This window comes from Montipora capricornis, chromosome 6 (assembly GCF_036669925.1).
Source record: "Montipora capricornis isolate CH-2021 chromosome 6, ASM3666992v2, whole genome shotgun sequence".
Taxonomy (NCBI): Eukaryota; Metazoa; Cnidaria; class Anthozoa; order Scleractinia; family Acroporidae; genus Montipora; species Montipora capricornis.
In genome coordinates, this window is record NC_090888.1 from 69487171 (window position 1) to 69504520 (window position 17350).

At 39.5% G+C, this 17350-nt stretch overlaps 1 protein-coding gene across 2 annotated transcripts in view; it reads right to left on the reverse strand.

The window, feature by feature from the left end:
* The window catches only part of LOC138053026 (RING finger protein 17-like), a 57241-nt gene continuing 39891 nt past the window's right edge, over window positions 1–17350 (reverse strand). For both annotated transcript variants that reach the window (XM_068899699.1, XM_068899700.1), the window contains 19 exons: window positions 16953–17037; window positions 16333–16404; window positions 15200–15353; window positions 13215–13327; window positions 13025–13133; window positions 12584–12643; window positions 11949–12064; window positions 11586–11648; window positions 11422–11479; window positions 10981–11092; window positions 9177–9529; window positions 8326–8513; window positions 7599–7718; window positions 6791–6877; window positions 6307–6506; window positions 5261–5550; window positions 3759–3897; window positions 2233–2416; window positions 1–716 (listed from right to left, as the gene is read on the reverse strand). In XM_068899699.1, coding sequence (XP_068755800.1) covers window positions 126–716; window positions 2233–2416; window positions 3759–3897; window positions 5261–5550; window positions 6307–6506; window positions 6791–6877; window positions 7599–7718; window positions 8326–8513; window positions 9177–9529; window positions 10981–11092; window positions 11422–11479; window positions 11586–11648; window positions 11949–12064; window positions 12584–12643; window positions 13025–13133; window positions 13215–13327; window positions 15200–15353; window positions 16333–16404; window positions 16953–17037 — 3094 coding nt within the window. In that variant the 3' untranslated portion in view covers window positions 1–125. The remainder of the gene's footprint in view (window positions 717–2232; window positions 2417–3758; window positions 3898–5260; window positions 5551–6306; window positions 6507–6790; window positions 6878–7598; window positions 7719–8325; window positions 8514–9176; window positions 9530–10980; window positions 11093–11421; window positions 11480–11585; window positions 11649–11948; window positions 12065–12583; window positions 12644–13024; window positions 13134–13214; window positions 13328–15199; window positions 15354–16332; window positions 16405–16952; window positions 17038–17350) is intronic.

Consider the following 17350-nt stretch of genomic DNA (forward strand, 5'->3'; position numbering starts at 1 on the left):
TTTTAACCCGCGACAAAGAAACTTCAGTTTTAATTTGATCTTCCCATAGACAACAAAACCGCCATATTAAAGTAAGAACTGTAACAAGTAAACATAGAACAAAGTTTTCTTGACACAATGTTCAGTTAAACGGATGACTCAATCGAATCTTGATTTACCTCAGTAAGAATAGACTCTGTGACTCTTGACGTCACACTAGACACGTGGGCTGATGACGCAACCTGATGTTGATCATGCGACTTTTCCTCAGTCACTTCGGCTTGTGACGTGCTTTGATTGTTGAAGACAGGACAGTCAATTTCTGTGTTCTCGTCTTCTGGATAAGACGCATACAAAGAGGGATCGTTGTTCTCTGTTAAAACCTCTGAAGGAATCAAAACCTTTTGTTCCGAATCTGACGCAGTAGCTAAACTCATTTCTTCAGCAAGAATTTTATCAATTAAATTCGAGGTCGGCGATGTTAAACAGAAGGTATTTGTCTCGGAAGCTTCTGATGTTGTCCCAAGATCAGATTCATTGCAGTCCATTGCTTTATCATCACATTCAGAGCTCTCCTCGTCACGGTAATTCGATCTTTCGATAGGCATGTTCTCGTCATCTGAAAATTTTGCGAGGCCCTGTTCGGCCAGTAGATATCCAATCGATACTTCTTCGACAATTCCATTACTTCTCGTACTGTGTTCGTACAATATCACACTAGCAGGCGGACCACTGAACTGGAAACAAAAAAGAACAATTTGTTAATTGCCTCTATCATTACGAAATTGCGCAGGGAACTGGGGCGAGTTTCAAATTTCAACCAATCGATACAATGACACCATCACATGAAAGACAACATTGAGATTGGCCATCTGTCCAAGTTTGATGGTTTTAGGTCGAACAAAGACCAAGTTACGGACCTTAAAACATAGTTAAAAATCCATACAAACGTCTCTAATCTTGAGGCTGCGTTCCCCAAAACCATGAAAACTCTTTAAAAATTTTTTATCAAATTTGGTAAAACTGGAAAATCGCGTCATGGACCTACTATTTGGAAATAGTTGAGATGAAAATCACTTTGTTTGCCTTTTTTTATGAATATTACAGAAATCGTAAAAACTTATATGGTTTTAGGGGATGAAGCCTCAAAATTAGAAGCGTTTGTATGGATTTTTAACTGTTTCAAATTCCGTAACTTGGTCTCTGTTCGACCTAAAAGCATCAAACTTGGACAGATACCCAATCTCAATGTTATCTTTCATGTGATGGTGTCAATAGACCTTATTCACGATGGCCGCCATGTTGGATTTGCTATTATCATGTAAATTAGCTACACACTTCTGAGGGGGCAAACAACACAAGTTCGAGAGGTTTTAACGAACATCTTAGCCACACAGACGATTTTTTTCACGTTCATTGAATGTTTTTCACTTAAGTAGTAAAATAGAATGATTACACAAGTTACTTCGATGTTTTTTTTTAGTGAAAAATGAGGAGATAACGAAGTAGAAAGTCAAAATGTCAAAGGCAATCAAAGATATAAAATTATCATAAATGGGACTTAATTCTAAATTCTAAAATGTACTTTTAGAAATGTTATTTCAATATTTCGACGAGCCGATTTTCCGCAATTTGCCTTTTTTTCCAATGTTTGCCCCCCGGCATAACACATGGCTAATTTGCATGACAATTTGAAAACCAACATGGCGGCGGCTATCGTGAATAAAGCCTATTATATTTGAAAATCGCCCCAGTTCCCTGCGCAATTCTGGAATGGCCTATACGAGCTGGCAATGTTATAGCTCCAATAGCAATTTGCTCAGTAGAACGCAGTGCAGCACATTCGCCCTATGGAGGGTTCAAGTCCCATTCAAACATTAAAGATTTCGGTAAAGTTGCTTGCTGCGATGATCATTCTAACAACAAAAACATACATTGCGAGCTATGGTTGACACACTTAAGTTCTGTAAGCGAATGAAAGATGCCACATGTACAGGCGCACACGGGTACTGTTTCTTACGCCTTCCACCGCAGGACTTAATCGCGAATTTATCTGACATTTTAGGGCGTCGGTTTTGCATGCTTATACGCCCTGGCTTCAAATCCAGCCCTGACCAATGCCATTACTGAACTCCATTACGAATTGAAAATAGCCATCTCAGCATGCTTCAAGTTGGGTTTTGAGCACGACAAGTTTGAATTTTCACTCCTCACCAACGAGCAACGAGGCAGTGGAAATGACCCTTCCCTTACCAGAGTTTTAGCTACAAGCTTCTTTCCGGCAACTATCTGTATAAGCGCCTCCACGGAGTTCAGAGGCCAACATCCATCATCCATCATTGGTCCTTCTGTGGTTTCAGGAGGTTTAATGTCAGCCAGAAAACAGCGAGTGGACTGGATCGGCAATTCTAACAACTCAGAGGGAAAACCTCTTAACCTGCAAATACCCACACAAAAGGGTGAGAGAACTGCTTTCATCCACATCAGTGCCTTCGTGGAAAGGTTACTCTTTTCCATTTTAGATTTTACTTAAAGGTATCGTTACGGTTAACACAGAAAAGTCCGAAGTTTTTCAGTCCAAGATACCGTATCAATGATACGTTTCATTGACCCTGAAACTCCCCCGTGAGAAATGGTCAATTGAGCAATTATGTGGTTTTTGGTTCGAGTTCTTTCCATAGTCGCAAAATAACGACAACGGAGGCTCAAACCTTTTATCAGTCAAACTGAGGGTGCTGTAGTGAAGCAACGACGTGTTTTAACCAACGACTATGACAGCAAAAAGTTATAACGTTTAAGTGCCTATCATCCCTTATACGGTTTATGTTTTCCCTAAAAGTAGACATGTAATAAAGGCAAGAAAAAGCAGGAAAGTGAGATTCGGAGTTATTTTTCAACTTTTTAAAGGCGAAAGAAATCGTGAAAAGCGAACCAAAAACCGAGCGTCAAGAGGACCGGGACTAGTTTAGGCCGTGACGTCGACCCGGTATCTCAGAAACTACACACAAGGGTAAACAGAGGGACTTCTCCCGGATCACACGAGACTTACCTCTGTTTCTTCGGTAAAATGATGGAAAGCGACTCCGAGTTCGAACACAGTTATGAATCTGATGATTCAGAGTATAATTTTATCCCTGGTTGAAGTTGAGGAATCGACGATAAATGAAGATTATCACAGAGATTACCAAATTTATCCGCAGTGTTCTCGGCAGCCATTTGAGTTTTTCCAGAACTCGTTCGCGGATACGAAACAATGACATTGCCGCACGAAAAGAGCGTGTTATAGGCTAATGGCTTACTCGCATAAGCCACTAAGATACCAGAATTTCGTACGGCGCACGAAGTTTGTATCATGACACCCAATTGATTGTGGTCACACATAATCCAGAATTTTCGCTAACCTGTCTTGAACTTGTTGCCTACTCATTTACTGCCGAATCTAAAAAAAGCACTGATGCTTCGATGAACACTGTGCACTAAATTGCAACCAGTTAAATTAGTTTAACTGAAATCAAATTGGCCAGCCTTCAATGAAGGCAGTTCGCGTTTCCTTTTGTTTCTTGGAAAAACAGGTCACAAAAAGGGCTTGAGGAACTCTATTGCATGTTCTCGCCCCTGCATGACCAGAAGTGACTCTCACATAGAATGTTTCAAAGACCTGTGTGCTGTCACAATTGACAAAGTTACTCTAGTGATCGACCCGATCGTCCATTATGTAAGCCCTGAGAGGTGATCAACATCAACAACAGTCGTTCTCAAATTGAGATTACGTGCTTTACCTTTCTGCCTTCACCACCTCAGTGGTGCCATAATCGACGTAAACAACTCGTACTTCCAGAGGGTTTTCGTGTTCAACTGACTTCACCTGAGCTCTGTACCACGTATCATCTTCAGAATACCGAGCACAGCATAACATTCCTTGGAAACAAATATAAAGGAAAACACAGGCATCGTCCAAACAACAAGAATTGGCAAAGAGATAAATTATATCATCGAAACATGTTAAGATTAAAATCCTCGCAGTTATGAACGTTACGTAACCGGTAACGAAAGGAAAGCCTGAAAAACTCAGGGCCGGGTTGTTCGAAAGCCGATTAACTTAATCCAACTTTGTTTCACGTTTTCCATTTTTTGGTGAAAGTTTCTTTTGCTTATTTTTGTTTTTCAAGATTGACTTCCTCTGATGTAAAGTTTTGCCGAATATCAGCGTTGAACAGCATTTGGGAGTAGAGAAATAAACTCCTTGGTTAATTTTTAATCTGGGATTAGCGTTAACCGGCTTTTGAACAACCGGGCCCAGGATTTGAACCCATGCCCTCTACGATATCGGCTCTCTTAGAACTTTAGACATAGTCTCTCAACAACCAAAACAAACTTTCGTATTCAGACTTTTCAGAGGATCGTAGTTAAGCCTCCAATCCACGCTAGTTCCAGTGTAAGTTTAAGATTTCGAAAGTTACAGTTCACATTGCAATCAGGCCCGGGTTGCTCGAAGCATGGTTCGCGCTAACCAGCGTTAAATACCATGGAAACCTATACTGAAGTTTTAATACCTCGTTAACCAGCGGTTAGCGCTAAGCAGGCTTCGAGCAACCAGCCCCAGGCTGACAATGAGACGTCGTTTGATGCTAATCTGGTTTGAATAAACTTGAATGCAGCTTAGAAAGTTGCGACTCAAAGACCAATCGTTTCGACACTCCTGTCTGGTGTCGTCATCAGGGGTCACCCAATGTTATCGCAAGGGTCCTTTTATGGAAAGGATGCGCATGAAGGCGAATCATTGCTGACGTCATCGTTTCCATTTTGTTTGATTGACGTAAGGATTTGCTGACAGAAGGTATCATGTTATTCACAAATTGACTTCGAAAAGTAACAGAACGTATTAAACTTAGTTGACTATCCAATTTAAAAGCTCTTGGCTTTGATATCGAGCGAGTTATTAGCCATCAAATACCGATAAATTCTTGGGTGGCAAAAGCGCTAATTAGTCCACACATTCTTTGTAAAATTTCGAATTTTCAAACCGTCATTTGTCAGAGATTATGTGGCAAATTGGGCTCAACGTCTCCGAGATAGGTCATCATGCAATGCACTTTCAATAAATAGTACTGGTTTTTTTTTTTTTTTGGCTGATAGATAAGAAAACGATAGGCTTATTCTAATGAGGCAAAAAAATGTAAAAAAGATTCCTTTATTTATAGTAATTAGCGCCGTTTCCTTTTTATTAGGTGCAAATAGGTGTCGGGTTAAGATTTGTTCCGAGTAGAGGACCTTCACCTACCTGTGGTCGCTGTTGTCAGAGGAGTGTAGTTCTTAAAAAAGTCGGGTGCATTGATTTTTTCCATTAACTGCTCCAAGGATCGCAGCTCCAAAGAAGCACTCAGAAGGGTAGGGTCGGGATCATCGGACAGTCCCTTATCTGTATCTGTTGGTGGAACTCGCTGGATGTAAAGGCAATCGGGTCGTTCAATGTGAGTGATGGTGACATCAAATCGAATGCCATCCCCGGGAAGTTCCGTGTTAGCCAGCATGCATCCAGCTTCTCGTGAACTAATCTTCTGAGCATGCGCCCTGCGATAGACGAGAGTAATACTGACTTTCCTTAGGTGATAAGGAATTCCTTCTAGAAAAAGAGTGATGATTGAATTGCAAAAACAGGTTAATTCCACACCCGATGATCATTTAAAAACGCAAATTATTTGTTGATAATGTGCAAATTAGTTCGTCTCGAGCTAGTGAACTTCCCAGTGTAATCACTGAGCTTAAAGGGGGCAGTGTCACGCTTTTTCATCAAACTTCAAAACACTAAAAGACGTCTTTGCATCAACAAAGACAAAAATAATGCTGCAGTTTTGTTGCCAATAATCACTGAAGTGCACTGAAGCTATTCTTTGTTGCTTGTAGCCAAGGATGGAGAGGATGGAAATTGATTGAAACTTGAAAAAAAATGGCCAGTTTTTGCAAGATTGAATACGAATAGCCACTTGTTTTGTAAATATATTTAATATCTAGTCAGGAATGTTGTGCGTGTGTGCTAAACCTTACTAATTTAGACTTTGACCCAGTTTTGACCTAAGAACATTAAATTTAGCGTGACACTGAGTGCCCCTTTAAGGAGACTAGACTACTGAACAACAACATTCCGAAGACAGCCAACCTGCACCACTCTATGCAACACCAAGACCAAGACCAAATTTTAAGTTATACTGCACGAGCAATATTTTTTCTCGTAGAAAATAAGTTGAGGTTACCGAAACGCGACATTACAATCAACCTCCTTTGTTGAATAAGCAAGTGACATCACAAAAGCCTCAATCGTGCACCGACCTCGTTTCCGTGACCGAACGCTTCGGCTTGGTATTCCGAGGTCCTCTCCGTTTTCTTGGGAAGGAGTGGGACGAGTCTTCCTCTCCACCAGCAAAATTAGATTTCTGCACCAATCCCCTACTCAACAGAGAATGTGCCACGTCCAAACCATCAGGGAGAAACAAATTCACCACAAGGGGATAACCGGGGAGTGTCTCATCCTATAAACAGTGCAATATATTTAAAACAAAAATAACAATCTTTATTTTTACGGAATCTTAAGGGCTATTCATACACCTTACAGTTTGCAAGGAAACAAATAAAACAATACTAAAATGTCGGCCATTTTTTGAAACAAGGGGTATACATTACCTTCAAGGACAAATTCCGTTTCCGCGCGAACAAACGATTTTCTGGTCATGATCTTTGGATCCTCCGTTGTTTTGCTCTCGCCCCTATTTTTACACAGCCAGTAGCTCTTCAATCGTACAAAAACCAAACTTACCCTGGTAGTGGCAACACAGTCCTGGCCGACAATCATCTGAGATAACACGTTGATGGTCTCGGCTGGCCAATGACCGTCAGTAGTTTTCTATTTGGGAAATAAAACTTACATTAGGCACAAATGAGGCAACTGGGCTTTGACGAAAATTCGTACAATGTACCTCAAACTTAAGAGGGGCAGACAGACGGTCTCACGTTTTCTTTAGTCACTACAGTGAGTTTTTACCGCTACACTGATTAATTGAGCTTAACAACGAAACCAGCATAAAAAAGTCCGCTCCCCTCTTGGTTTCAAGGGAAATAAAAACACAAATGCTTAAACAAACACTTTCCCTATAAGAAAAAGGTAGCCAGTCCAATTACAGGAAAGGAGATTAAATCAATGATAAATCTTAGCCTAAAAATCATTCAAATCTGAATTTATTTGCGAACACAAGATTTGAAAAGAGAATACTTGTGAATCCAATTCAACAGACCCCTCTCAAGTCGATTGGATTTTGCATACACATTCAAAAACCATGCAACACCTGATGGACTTGTCCAAATATATCAATAACATTCATCGTTTTAACCCTAATCAACAGCGCAACAATTGCTGCTGTCTGACTTGACTTTCCTGGATCCGCGACCCGCGAAAATTTATACACGGAAAACGACATAAGCCTTTTGGATTATCACCCTCCGAGCACATCTTCTCGTGGCTTTTCACGAAATCTTTGATGAGGTTTAATTTTGTGACGAACCAAAAAGATATCTGGGTAGGAGGCTAAAATCAATGGTGAAAAAAAATAAAGAATTTCAAATCTTACAGGTTCTATGCCACGCAACACCAGCTGAAGACACTGCTGAGGTACTTCAATAAAAGGGATTTCTAGTCTGATGGCTGACAAAGACAACACTTCAGAATTACCAAAGTCGACGTAGTTCACCTGAAATAAGGAACAAACTCATAAACTCTGGTATGAGATTATTCTTTCTCCTAGAAGTAAGTGCCATTAAAATAAAACATCCAATCAAGAGACAAAACAAAAATAACGCCAGTTTAAATAAAATTTAAATTACAGTGCAACTCGCCTTACCGTGGCCCAACAAACTTTCACATATGACAACCTACATGTAAATAGGTCAACTCAACAACCCATGCAACGGTGCTCAACTTACAACCGTGTGAACTTTGCAAGGCGGCATGACTGTCAATGAAATTCGCACACCCTGATTGGCGAATAATTTTTAAAAGCTTTGTTAGGTGGCCATGGTAAGGGGCGTCGCACTGTAAAATCAAATGAAAACTTAACCTTGAATCCACAACCTTCTCTACTAATTAAAGAAATGTGTATTTGAAGTGTGGGTAATAGAGGAAAGATAGAAGTCATCTTCCCACTTATCTGGACAATTTAAGCAATTGTCTCTTATAGACATCTGTAAATTCAGGGGCCTTCAACGCGATTCGAATCCATTCAAACCTCGATGATCAATTCTCTTAGCTGCATTAAACCGTTCCTTCAAAAATGAGGATTCTTAGCCGAAAGGCATCACCTCCACTTTGTCTTGATCAACAATTCTCGTCACCGTGGCACGGTACCACATTCCATCCTCGGAGAACTGAGCACAACATGGAAATCCTGGAGTCACTGACGCTACATCACAGGGGGCACTACTCTGGTCCTCTCCTTTGCCGTACCTCTCAAGTAAGGTAGCCATGATGTTTATCAGAGTACGGTCACCTAAAATGACAGACGTGATGGCATTTTCAGGTAAAATCATTAGGCTTTGCATTTACCAATCTGTATTTACATGGAAATAAGGAAGCATAAAGGCAAAGAAAACCAATAAAGCAGTTTTCGTATCATTCGTATCCTTGTAGGAATTTGTGAAAAGGGGCTACATTTGGTGCGCGGTGCCCTAGAACAGTTTGACCTTCAACTTTTAGTGAGCTAGGGCAAGCTGTTTGAATCACGTGGAGACCTAGCCCTTATTATTAAAGTCTAACCAAAACCTAAAGGTTGTCTTATTGTCATGATAATTAACAAATCTTAGCATTAACCTATGCGTCCTAAAAGTCAGCCCTGATACATTCCAAATATAAGTTACAGGGTTAAGGCATGCGTGGCAATTTTCGTATCAGACAGCAAGATTTGCAAACTTTTAACCTGCTATTTGTATGCAAGGTCCCAAGAAAAAATGAAAACAAAAAAACAAACTGAAATTGCTAGGAATTCAAAAGGGCAGACATTAACAGTAAAAGTAAACCCAATGGAGTTCAGCATGACAGTAAAAATAAATAATCGAAACTTCAAACCAACAGAGTTCGAAAAAGCAAGGAAAAAGTGTCTTCATAAATGAAATGTAATACCAGAAAATTATACTGCGCTAAAAATCTTACTCACCTTCTTTTACCTCTTGAGCATAGATATAACCTTGTGAATCCACAAATGTAATACCCACTGGGAACTTCCTAGCTTGAGGAATCAAAGCCGGCTTGTACTGGAACTCTTTCAAAGTAGTGGGGCTGACCTGCGGGTCATTACTTTTCTGTAACGTCATCTTCTCTTCCGTAACAACTTTGTCTTCTTCTGTAAGTGAACTACACTCGCTAGCTCCAGTAGATTGAATTTCACTCTCCGTGGTGTTATCATCTTGGATGTTAGTCTCCACTGGTTGTTCTTGTTGGCCGTTTACTGAGTTCTCTTCAGCATTTTCTTGTTGTTTGTCAACCAGTTCTTCTTGGCTTTTTACTATGCTGCAAGAACGCTTGAATGAGCATGCGAGTGGCCTGAGCATGCTACGCTTTCTGTTCAATTTTAACGGATCCTTTTTTCCTTTGTCTTTTACATAACTGAAATGCAAATGTTACTTCTCCACGAAAAAAGGCAAAAAAGAGACAATCGGAATTTCTAGCAATACCACAACAGCGGTGGCTATGCAAACCGATCGATTAAGATGTTTTTGAAAGTTTTGTAATAAATCAATGATTGAGACGCATCAGCGAGAGTCTAAATAAGACCAAAAATAAGATGCTGAAATTATGGTTTTGACAATGATGACTGCAAAAGTGACTGGACCTTTACTGTGAGGGGAAATGAAACTGCCAAAATTTCAAGTTAAACACAAAGTTATCATCAAACTTAATCTGTCGTAGTCCCGTACGTATAACAACAGTAACTACTGCTCAAACTCTAGCCCCAGTTGTTCAAAGCTGGCTAACTATCACGCTCCAGTCGTTCGAAGCTTAAGACCGTACAACTTTATCCGGGGGATAAGTTGCGCTATCCAACAGTTTCAATTTGCGCAAAGATTTAAGTATTTGCTCGCGTAGCTATGAATATGCATACACCAAGCACCTCTAATTAACTAAAGGCGTGTTCGAAAAATCTTTGTCCATGTTTAACGCGAAGAATATTTTATACTCTGGATAGCGACTTATCCACTGGATAAAGCTATTTAGTCTTTGAACAACTGGGGCCAGGTGGATAAGTCACTCAGTATCCAACAGTTTCAATGTGTGCAAATACTTCAGTATTACTACTTTCTCATGTAACCATGAATATGCACTCTCTAAGCACATCTAAGGCTCCGTCCGCACGGATACGCCTTCCGTGCACACGTATCCGGCGAATTCGTTGGCGAATCCGGAACTTTTTTGAATACGCTCTCCAGAGTGGATATTTTTGAATCCGCTATGAATCCGGGACCGCGTGGACGCTAAACAGGACGACGCAACAAGATCGACCCCAGTTCCTTACCGTGAAATCAATTCTCAGGACGGCTGCCGAGCAAAATTCGCGCGCTTCATGGCGCATGCTCTGTTACCTCTGTTTCCTTGAGGAGTCCTGAGTACTAGAGTGAATCCGGATACGTTTCGGGTACGTGTGGACGGGCAAATTCGATTTGAATACGCTATGTGTGGATGGAAATATCTTTTAATCCGGAAAGAAAAAGTGGCGGATTAAAAAATATACAGGCGTGTATGAAAATCCTTGGCCAACATGAAACGTGAAGTATATTTTATATTCTGGATAGTGGCTTATCCACTGGATAACGTCTTTCAAACTTTACTTTACAAACTTTCATAAGAGGATTCAACTAATTGACCTTGATATTAGCGTACTACTTATTATAAATGACAGTTTAAGAAAAGCTGAGTGTTATGTACTTTCTAAAAGAGAGAACATGAACTTTGGTATTGCATACCCTAATCCAGCGGACTGACAGTATCCATTCATGACAAGAAACTCGTTGATACATACATCCTGAGACCCAGAAGTATCGTACAGCAAAACAGACATTTTGTCTTCAGAAATACCTGAAATTTTCAAGGAACATAACTATGAACAAAAACAAACAAGACAACCCCAGGAAGGTGAGAAATCTGGGCAGCTGCAAAGAAGCCTGGAAAAAATGCAGTCTTAAACTAGACTGAACGGTAGCCTACTTCACCAAAGAAGCTACAGCTCAAGTCAACTAGAAGCTGGAAGATAAAAAAAAATCTTGAAACACATTTTAGCCCCAGGCAAAGAGAAGTGAGCAATGGAAATTGCACTGGTTGCTTAAGCTCCCTAATGGGTGAAAGTTTGTGTTTGTATCTTGAGATTACAGAGAAACAAAAAGAAAAAGCAATGATTTCGATTTAACCTTTGACGTCAACAATCAAAGATCTGTTCAGCAGCAAGCTGGCAACATTTTGTTGATCCTGACAAAAAATAGAAAAAGGAAAATTTATTTTAAGGATTTAAAACCAGCGTTGTAAATTGACATTCATTTGAAAATCCTTCAGCAAAGATTTTTTTCCTACTAACCTCTTTTTGCCAATCTGTTTTATCTCCATTTGGTTTAACGTCCACCAAAGATATTGGTAATGCCTTTGATAAGACAACAGATTTTGTTCAAAGTTAAAAAAACAATGGCATCCCTGAGTACAAAACCTAGTTAAATATCTTTCCAGGAACACTGACAAAACATTATATTCAAAAGAAATTTAATATATACCGGTAGAGCTTTAGATTTAGCACAGGGTCCCACACCCAGCAAACAGGTTGATCCGTGGCAGCAAACTCCCCAGAGAATAATTTTACGTGCCCATGGTGAACCTCTTATTGGTAAAAAAGTTAACCTTGTCCCGTTAGTCAATAGTGATCTAAAAGAATTTAGCATTTTATTACTTGTTTGGGAAGCCTGAGAAACATGTCTGGCAGTTTCCTGATGTCAGAAAATGGTAACTTCTCAGCATTGCCAAAATCTACGTATGTGACATCCACAGTCTCATCACTGTTAACACCTGCAAAGCAAATATAGACAGAAAGTAGAAAGCAATCAGCTAGTATCTGAAAGAGAAACAGAAGATGAACAAGTTTTTCTCCTCAACTATGGAGTGTCACTCCAAATCTTTGGACCTTGGTAAAGAATAGTAAACTTAAGTTTTTTTATGTCCATTCGACAGATGTGAGATCAAAGGAGAGCACACGCTCTAGTATCACATCTGACTATTTGTCAGAAAAAGGTAGAGGCAGCAAATGCTGGTGAAAGGAAAACAACTTTTGCTGCATTAAGGAAATTCAATTTAAATGAAGATGGCCATGCAAAAAATGATTTTTGGCAAAAAGGACATTCTTTCTGAAAATAATGTACGGTATTAGGCCTTCTAACACACAGCTATTCATTATTCGACTTGGTACTTCTTTTCTATAAATAAATTGACCACAGCGAAGCCAGCACAGTCGGAAAAATGTATTTATTCTTTCTTTATAATAATTTTTAATGAATGTACACCAAACTGCAGTGGTTCGAGACTTCTCACCTGTAACCAAAGCTCTGTACCAGATTTTATCTTCTGTGAACCTTCCAGCACAAAGAAGACCTGGGGAAAACGTTTGTTGGTTCCAAGTTCAAACAAAGGAAAATGCTTTGCATAATGCTAAAAAGGAAATCCATACTAACGAGGACTCCTTCTAAAAAAGTTGTTTAAAACTTCATCCTTCTTCAACATGAAGACTGATGGAGTTAAAAGGGCCAAGCCACATCAAGTCAAGAAAAAAACTCTGTAAAGGTGCACAGCAATATCTCTTTAACAAGAACCTTGTTATAAAATGCAAGGAACAGGAAACTGCTTCTAAACATTCACCTTTTGATGGTGAAAAATGGCAGCACAAAACTGCCAAACCATTACAGCAATCCAAAATAACTCAAAACAAATTACCACTCAACACAACTGGAATGATTCATAAATTGTCAATCTCACCTTTGTAAGGCCACGGTACACTCCACTCCGATCCACGCCTTCGCCCACTAAACATCTTGCCCATTTCCTCCATAATGTGTTGAAACTCCACTGTCTCCTCACCTTGCAGCTGCATTACAAAACCATCATTGAAATTGCAATGTTAACTTCCTCAATAATTTGCCACTCAACTTCCGAAGAGCTGCTTTACCTTCTGTACATAGATTTCACCAGGTGAAACAATGTATGTTACCAGAACATCAGCCAAAGCTCCTTCTCCAATAGGCACTGGTTCCTTGTATGTCTTCTTGGGAAAGAAAAGTCCTGTGTTTTCAGAGCAATAATTAGATTTGAAACAGTAAACAAGGACTTAAAACAAAGAAAGTGTAACAGAGGGCATGTTTCACTGAAAGGAAACGTCCCAGGAAAAAAGAAAGAAAAGTTGATAGCATATTACTGAAAAATAAAATTACTTTAGTGAATACAGCCTGGATTTAACACATTCCCTCCAGAGAGCTGAGACTTAAACATCTTACTCTGTATAATGTCAGACTATTTCACTCATCAATGGGGCGCTGCTTAGAGGTGATGTTTTCCCAATCCCTCCTGAGAGCAAAAATAATAGATCTTAAATTCAAACACCAGATAATTTTAGTCATCAATGGGGCTGTTTTAGGTGTGAGTGGGTTACAATAATAATAATAATAATAATAATAATAATAATAATAATAATAATCTGTGACAGAGATTCAAAAGATCTGCATGCTGGGATCTGCGCAAATCCTCAGAAAGGTGCCTAGTATCTGAACAGAAAGATTGACTTGAGTGACTGATGCCCCAGGTGCATGGTTGCTCCAGCAAAGACTGTGATAGTATAGATGATAATAATAATAAAAAATTATTGTTTTGAAGTCAAAACCCTCTGGAAGCTGAAAAAGGTTACCATTTACACCAATTGTTATAGGAGCATTGGGGGCCTATACAGACAGACTGGAAAAATACCTAGAAGATATCCATGTTGGGCTTCAGACCCACACAATGCAGAAGACCGTGCTGTTGGGCTCAGCCCGGATCCTGAGACAAGTTTTGGATTTCTGAGGCTCCTTGTTGCAGCTTGCGCCAGAACTTCCAGCATGATATTGCTGTGATTTGGGACACAATAATGTAAATCACGTTGTGAGCGGGTGTAAGAAGTTAGCTCAGAAGGAATACACATGGAGACATGACAATGTTGCAAAGGCGGTCCACTGGAAACTGTGTGAGAAATACGGATTAGAGCAGAACGAAAAGTGATATAAGCATACACCTGAGAGTGTAGTGGAGAATGAAAGAATCAAGAAGATCTCGTGGGATGTCTGTATCCAATGTGACCATGTTATTGAAGCTAGAAGGCCTGACATCGTAATCATCAATAAGGATGAGAAGACCTGCTTTATTGTTGACATCGCTATCCCTGGAGATTCAAGACTCAGTGAAAAAGAGGGCGAAAAGGTTGAAAAATACCAAGACCTGTAGAGAGAAATTATTAGGAATTTGGAATTTGAAAAGTGCTCAGGTAATACCTATAATTGTTGGCGCCCTAGGGGGAGTAAGAAGAAAGTTAGGCGGCTGGGTTGGGAAACTGGGCATCACACTCCAAACAGCATTCCTACAAAAGACTGCACTATTAGGAACAGCAAGGATTCTGAGAAAGGTGCTTGATACATACATGTAATCTAAGGAGAAGAGATCGGGTGGAACCCTTGGTCATAGGTTATGACCCGATGCCTCAGTTTTTTATAGCTGCAAAGATCAGCCTGTGAAGGTGGAAATAATACTAATAATGATGATAATGATAATGATCATGGTAACAACTTTATTTCAGCGTCAGTGGATTTAGCCCACGAGAACTAAATGGTGACACCAACAAAATTAAATTCAAATCAAATCAAATCAAATATTGGGTTTTTTTGCTGAAGGAGAAAACCAGAGTACCCGGACAAAAACAATCTAATTAACTGAAATTGAAATAGAAAGTCAGGTTTCACTATACAAACAATTTGTAAAAAAAAAATTTCCTTTCTCAGAATTGGATATTATTGTTATTTCAAGCAATCAATGACTAAAAGAATGGAATGTTAATTGTTGTTTTTTTGTCACTTTAATTACCCTTCATGCAAACTTATCACAGCATCAAAGTGACTTTTAAATGCAAACCTTCGGGTTTTGAGGCAGGTGAAGAGAATCTAGCCACTTCTAAGAAAACAAGAGCATCTCGAACAGATGCTGGTCTGTCATCATCTTGAGTTGGTTCATCATCCTCAGGATGACGCAAATCAATTATCATTTTGCTGCCTTTCTTTTCAATGACCTAATGGGGTGGTGCAGAAAAAATTATTATTGTATACAATTATAATAATTATCATGGTATGTGAGATAAAAAATAATAATAATTTTGTAATTGTGTTTGGGGTGGAGGGGAAGTGCCCGAGTGATCCTGGCACTTGTTTTTGAAAATAACCACTTCTCCTGGTTTAACCCTTTGGCGTCCAAACTGGCCTAAACCGGCCAGACTTTATTTTACGGTGTCTAACGCCAGACGATTTTACTCGTCAATGGGGAACCCCTGGGAGTCAATGGGTTAACCATTTGGCGTCCAAACTGGCCGAAACCGGCCAGACTTAGTATTTTTCTCTGTCTAACGTCAGACGATTTTAATATTCGTCAATGGGGAACCCCTGGTAGTCGATGGGTTCATTAATCGCTCCCTGAAAAACTATGTCCCCATTAATTAATCGCTCACTGAAAAACTATGTCCCCATTAACCCTTTGGCGTCCAAACCGGCCAGATTTGGTATTTTACTCTGTCTAACACCAGACGATTTTACTCGTCAACGTGGGGAACCCCTGGGAGTCAATGGGTTAAGGTTATCCCTGAGGTTAGCCCTTCGAGCAATTATTAGACATTCTGTTAAAAAGAAAGGAAGGAATCTAAGAGGCAAACAAAGAGGTTCTTGTATGGGGTTTATACCTTTTTTCCTTTATGAATTTCGAAAAATTCTCAGCCCTAAAAGAAAGCAATTGCTTGAAAAAATAAAGGGGTTTTATTTCTTAACAAAATGTGGTCCTGCATTGGTGGGGAAGTGAAAACACAGAAAGGGATTTATCCAGAGACAATTGTTAGCTGGCTTTTTAACTGTTAGCCCATCACCCTTCGGGAGTAAGCCATGTGTCAATTTCTACAAGCCTTTGAAAGCCTTGCAATGCTGGACTTTCAAGGCAACAGCCAACCCTGTGGTAAGTTATAGATAGAAATGCTACAAAGGCTAAATTAGATAGCTTCAACTTACCGTCATTAAGAGAGGTTTATCCCCTGTAAGACTTCCAAATGCCCTTATTGCCTTGGCGGGCCATTTGTCTTCCTAAAGGAGCCACAACAACAGAAGAAACATTAATGTAATATTATCATTTCTACAGAAACTAAAAAAGAAAAAATGAATTGCAGAAATTACCTACAGGAAACCTCCAAAGGCAAAGAAAGATACAACTCTTGATCTTGACAGGGTTTTGCTGACTTTAAATTTAATGCCAGAGCACTACATGCCAGCTTTAACCGTTACATAGAATGTTGAAATAAAGAGAATTTCAATCGAGTGTCGTAAAACTAAACCCAAAGTAATTACTTTGGCCAATCAAAAAGGACAGAGACAATCCAGTAAACCAATCAAAACACAAAGTATACACGTAGCCAACAAAAAGCGCAGGAAAATGTGCACGTGCAAGCCACGATTGGTTTTGGTTTCACTTCTGATTGGTTGAAAGAGTTGCACGACAGCTTTCAACCAATCTCTGAGTGAAGTAACGCAAAACCAAAGTAATTCGCTAACTACTTTCAACAATCAATTGAAAAGCGCTCTAAAGTAAATGAATGACTATGAAAAACCATATGTAAGTGTTGCCTACATCTGACCTGAAAAGGAGGTACAATGTCTGCCAGGGAACAGCACTGAGCAAGTTCTGGTATTTTTAGAAATTCACTCTTCATCTTTCTCAGTCTGCAATAAATATTGAGAAGATTTACAAGCCAAAAAAATTCATTAACTTGACCAATACAGGACTTTCAAGATCTCCTTGAGTGAAAAATAAAACTGGCAAATATATAGCTGCATTAATAATAGCCATGAAAAAATACTCGATTCTGATTGGCTGACAGCAGTGCAGTTCAAGTGTACCACAGTACAAAAAGTGTAATACCAGTGCAAATTACACATGAAAATTCTGGATTACAATTGGCTAATAAACAATAGGGTTTGGTCAGAACCAATCAAATCTTTTGTTTTCAAATCAAGTAAGTGCCCTGGATGGAAC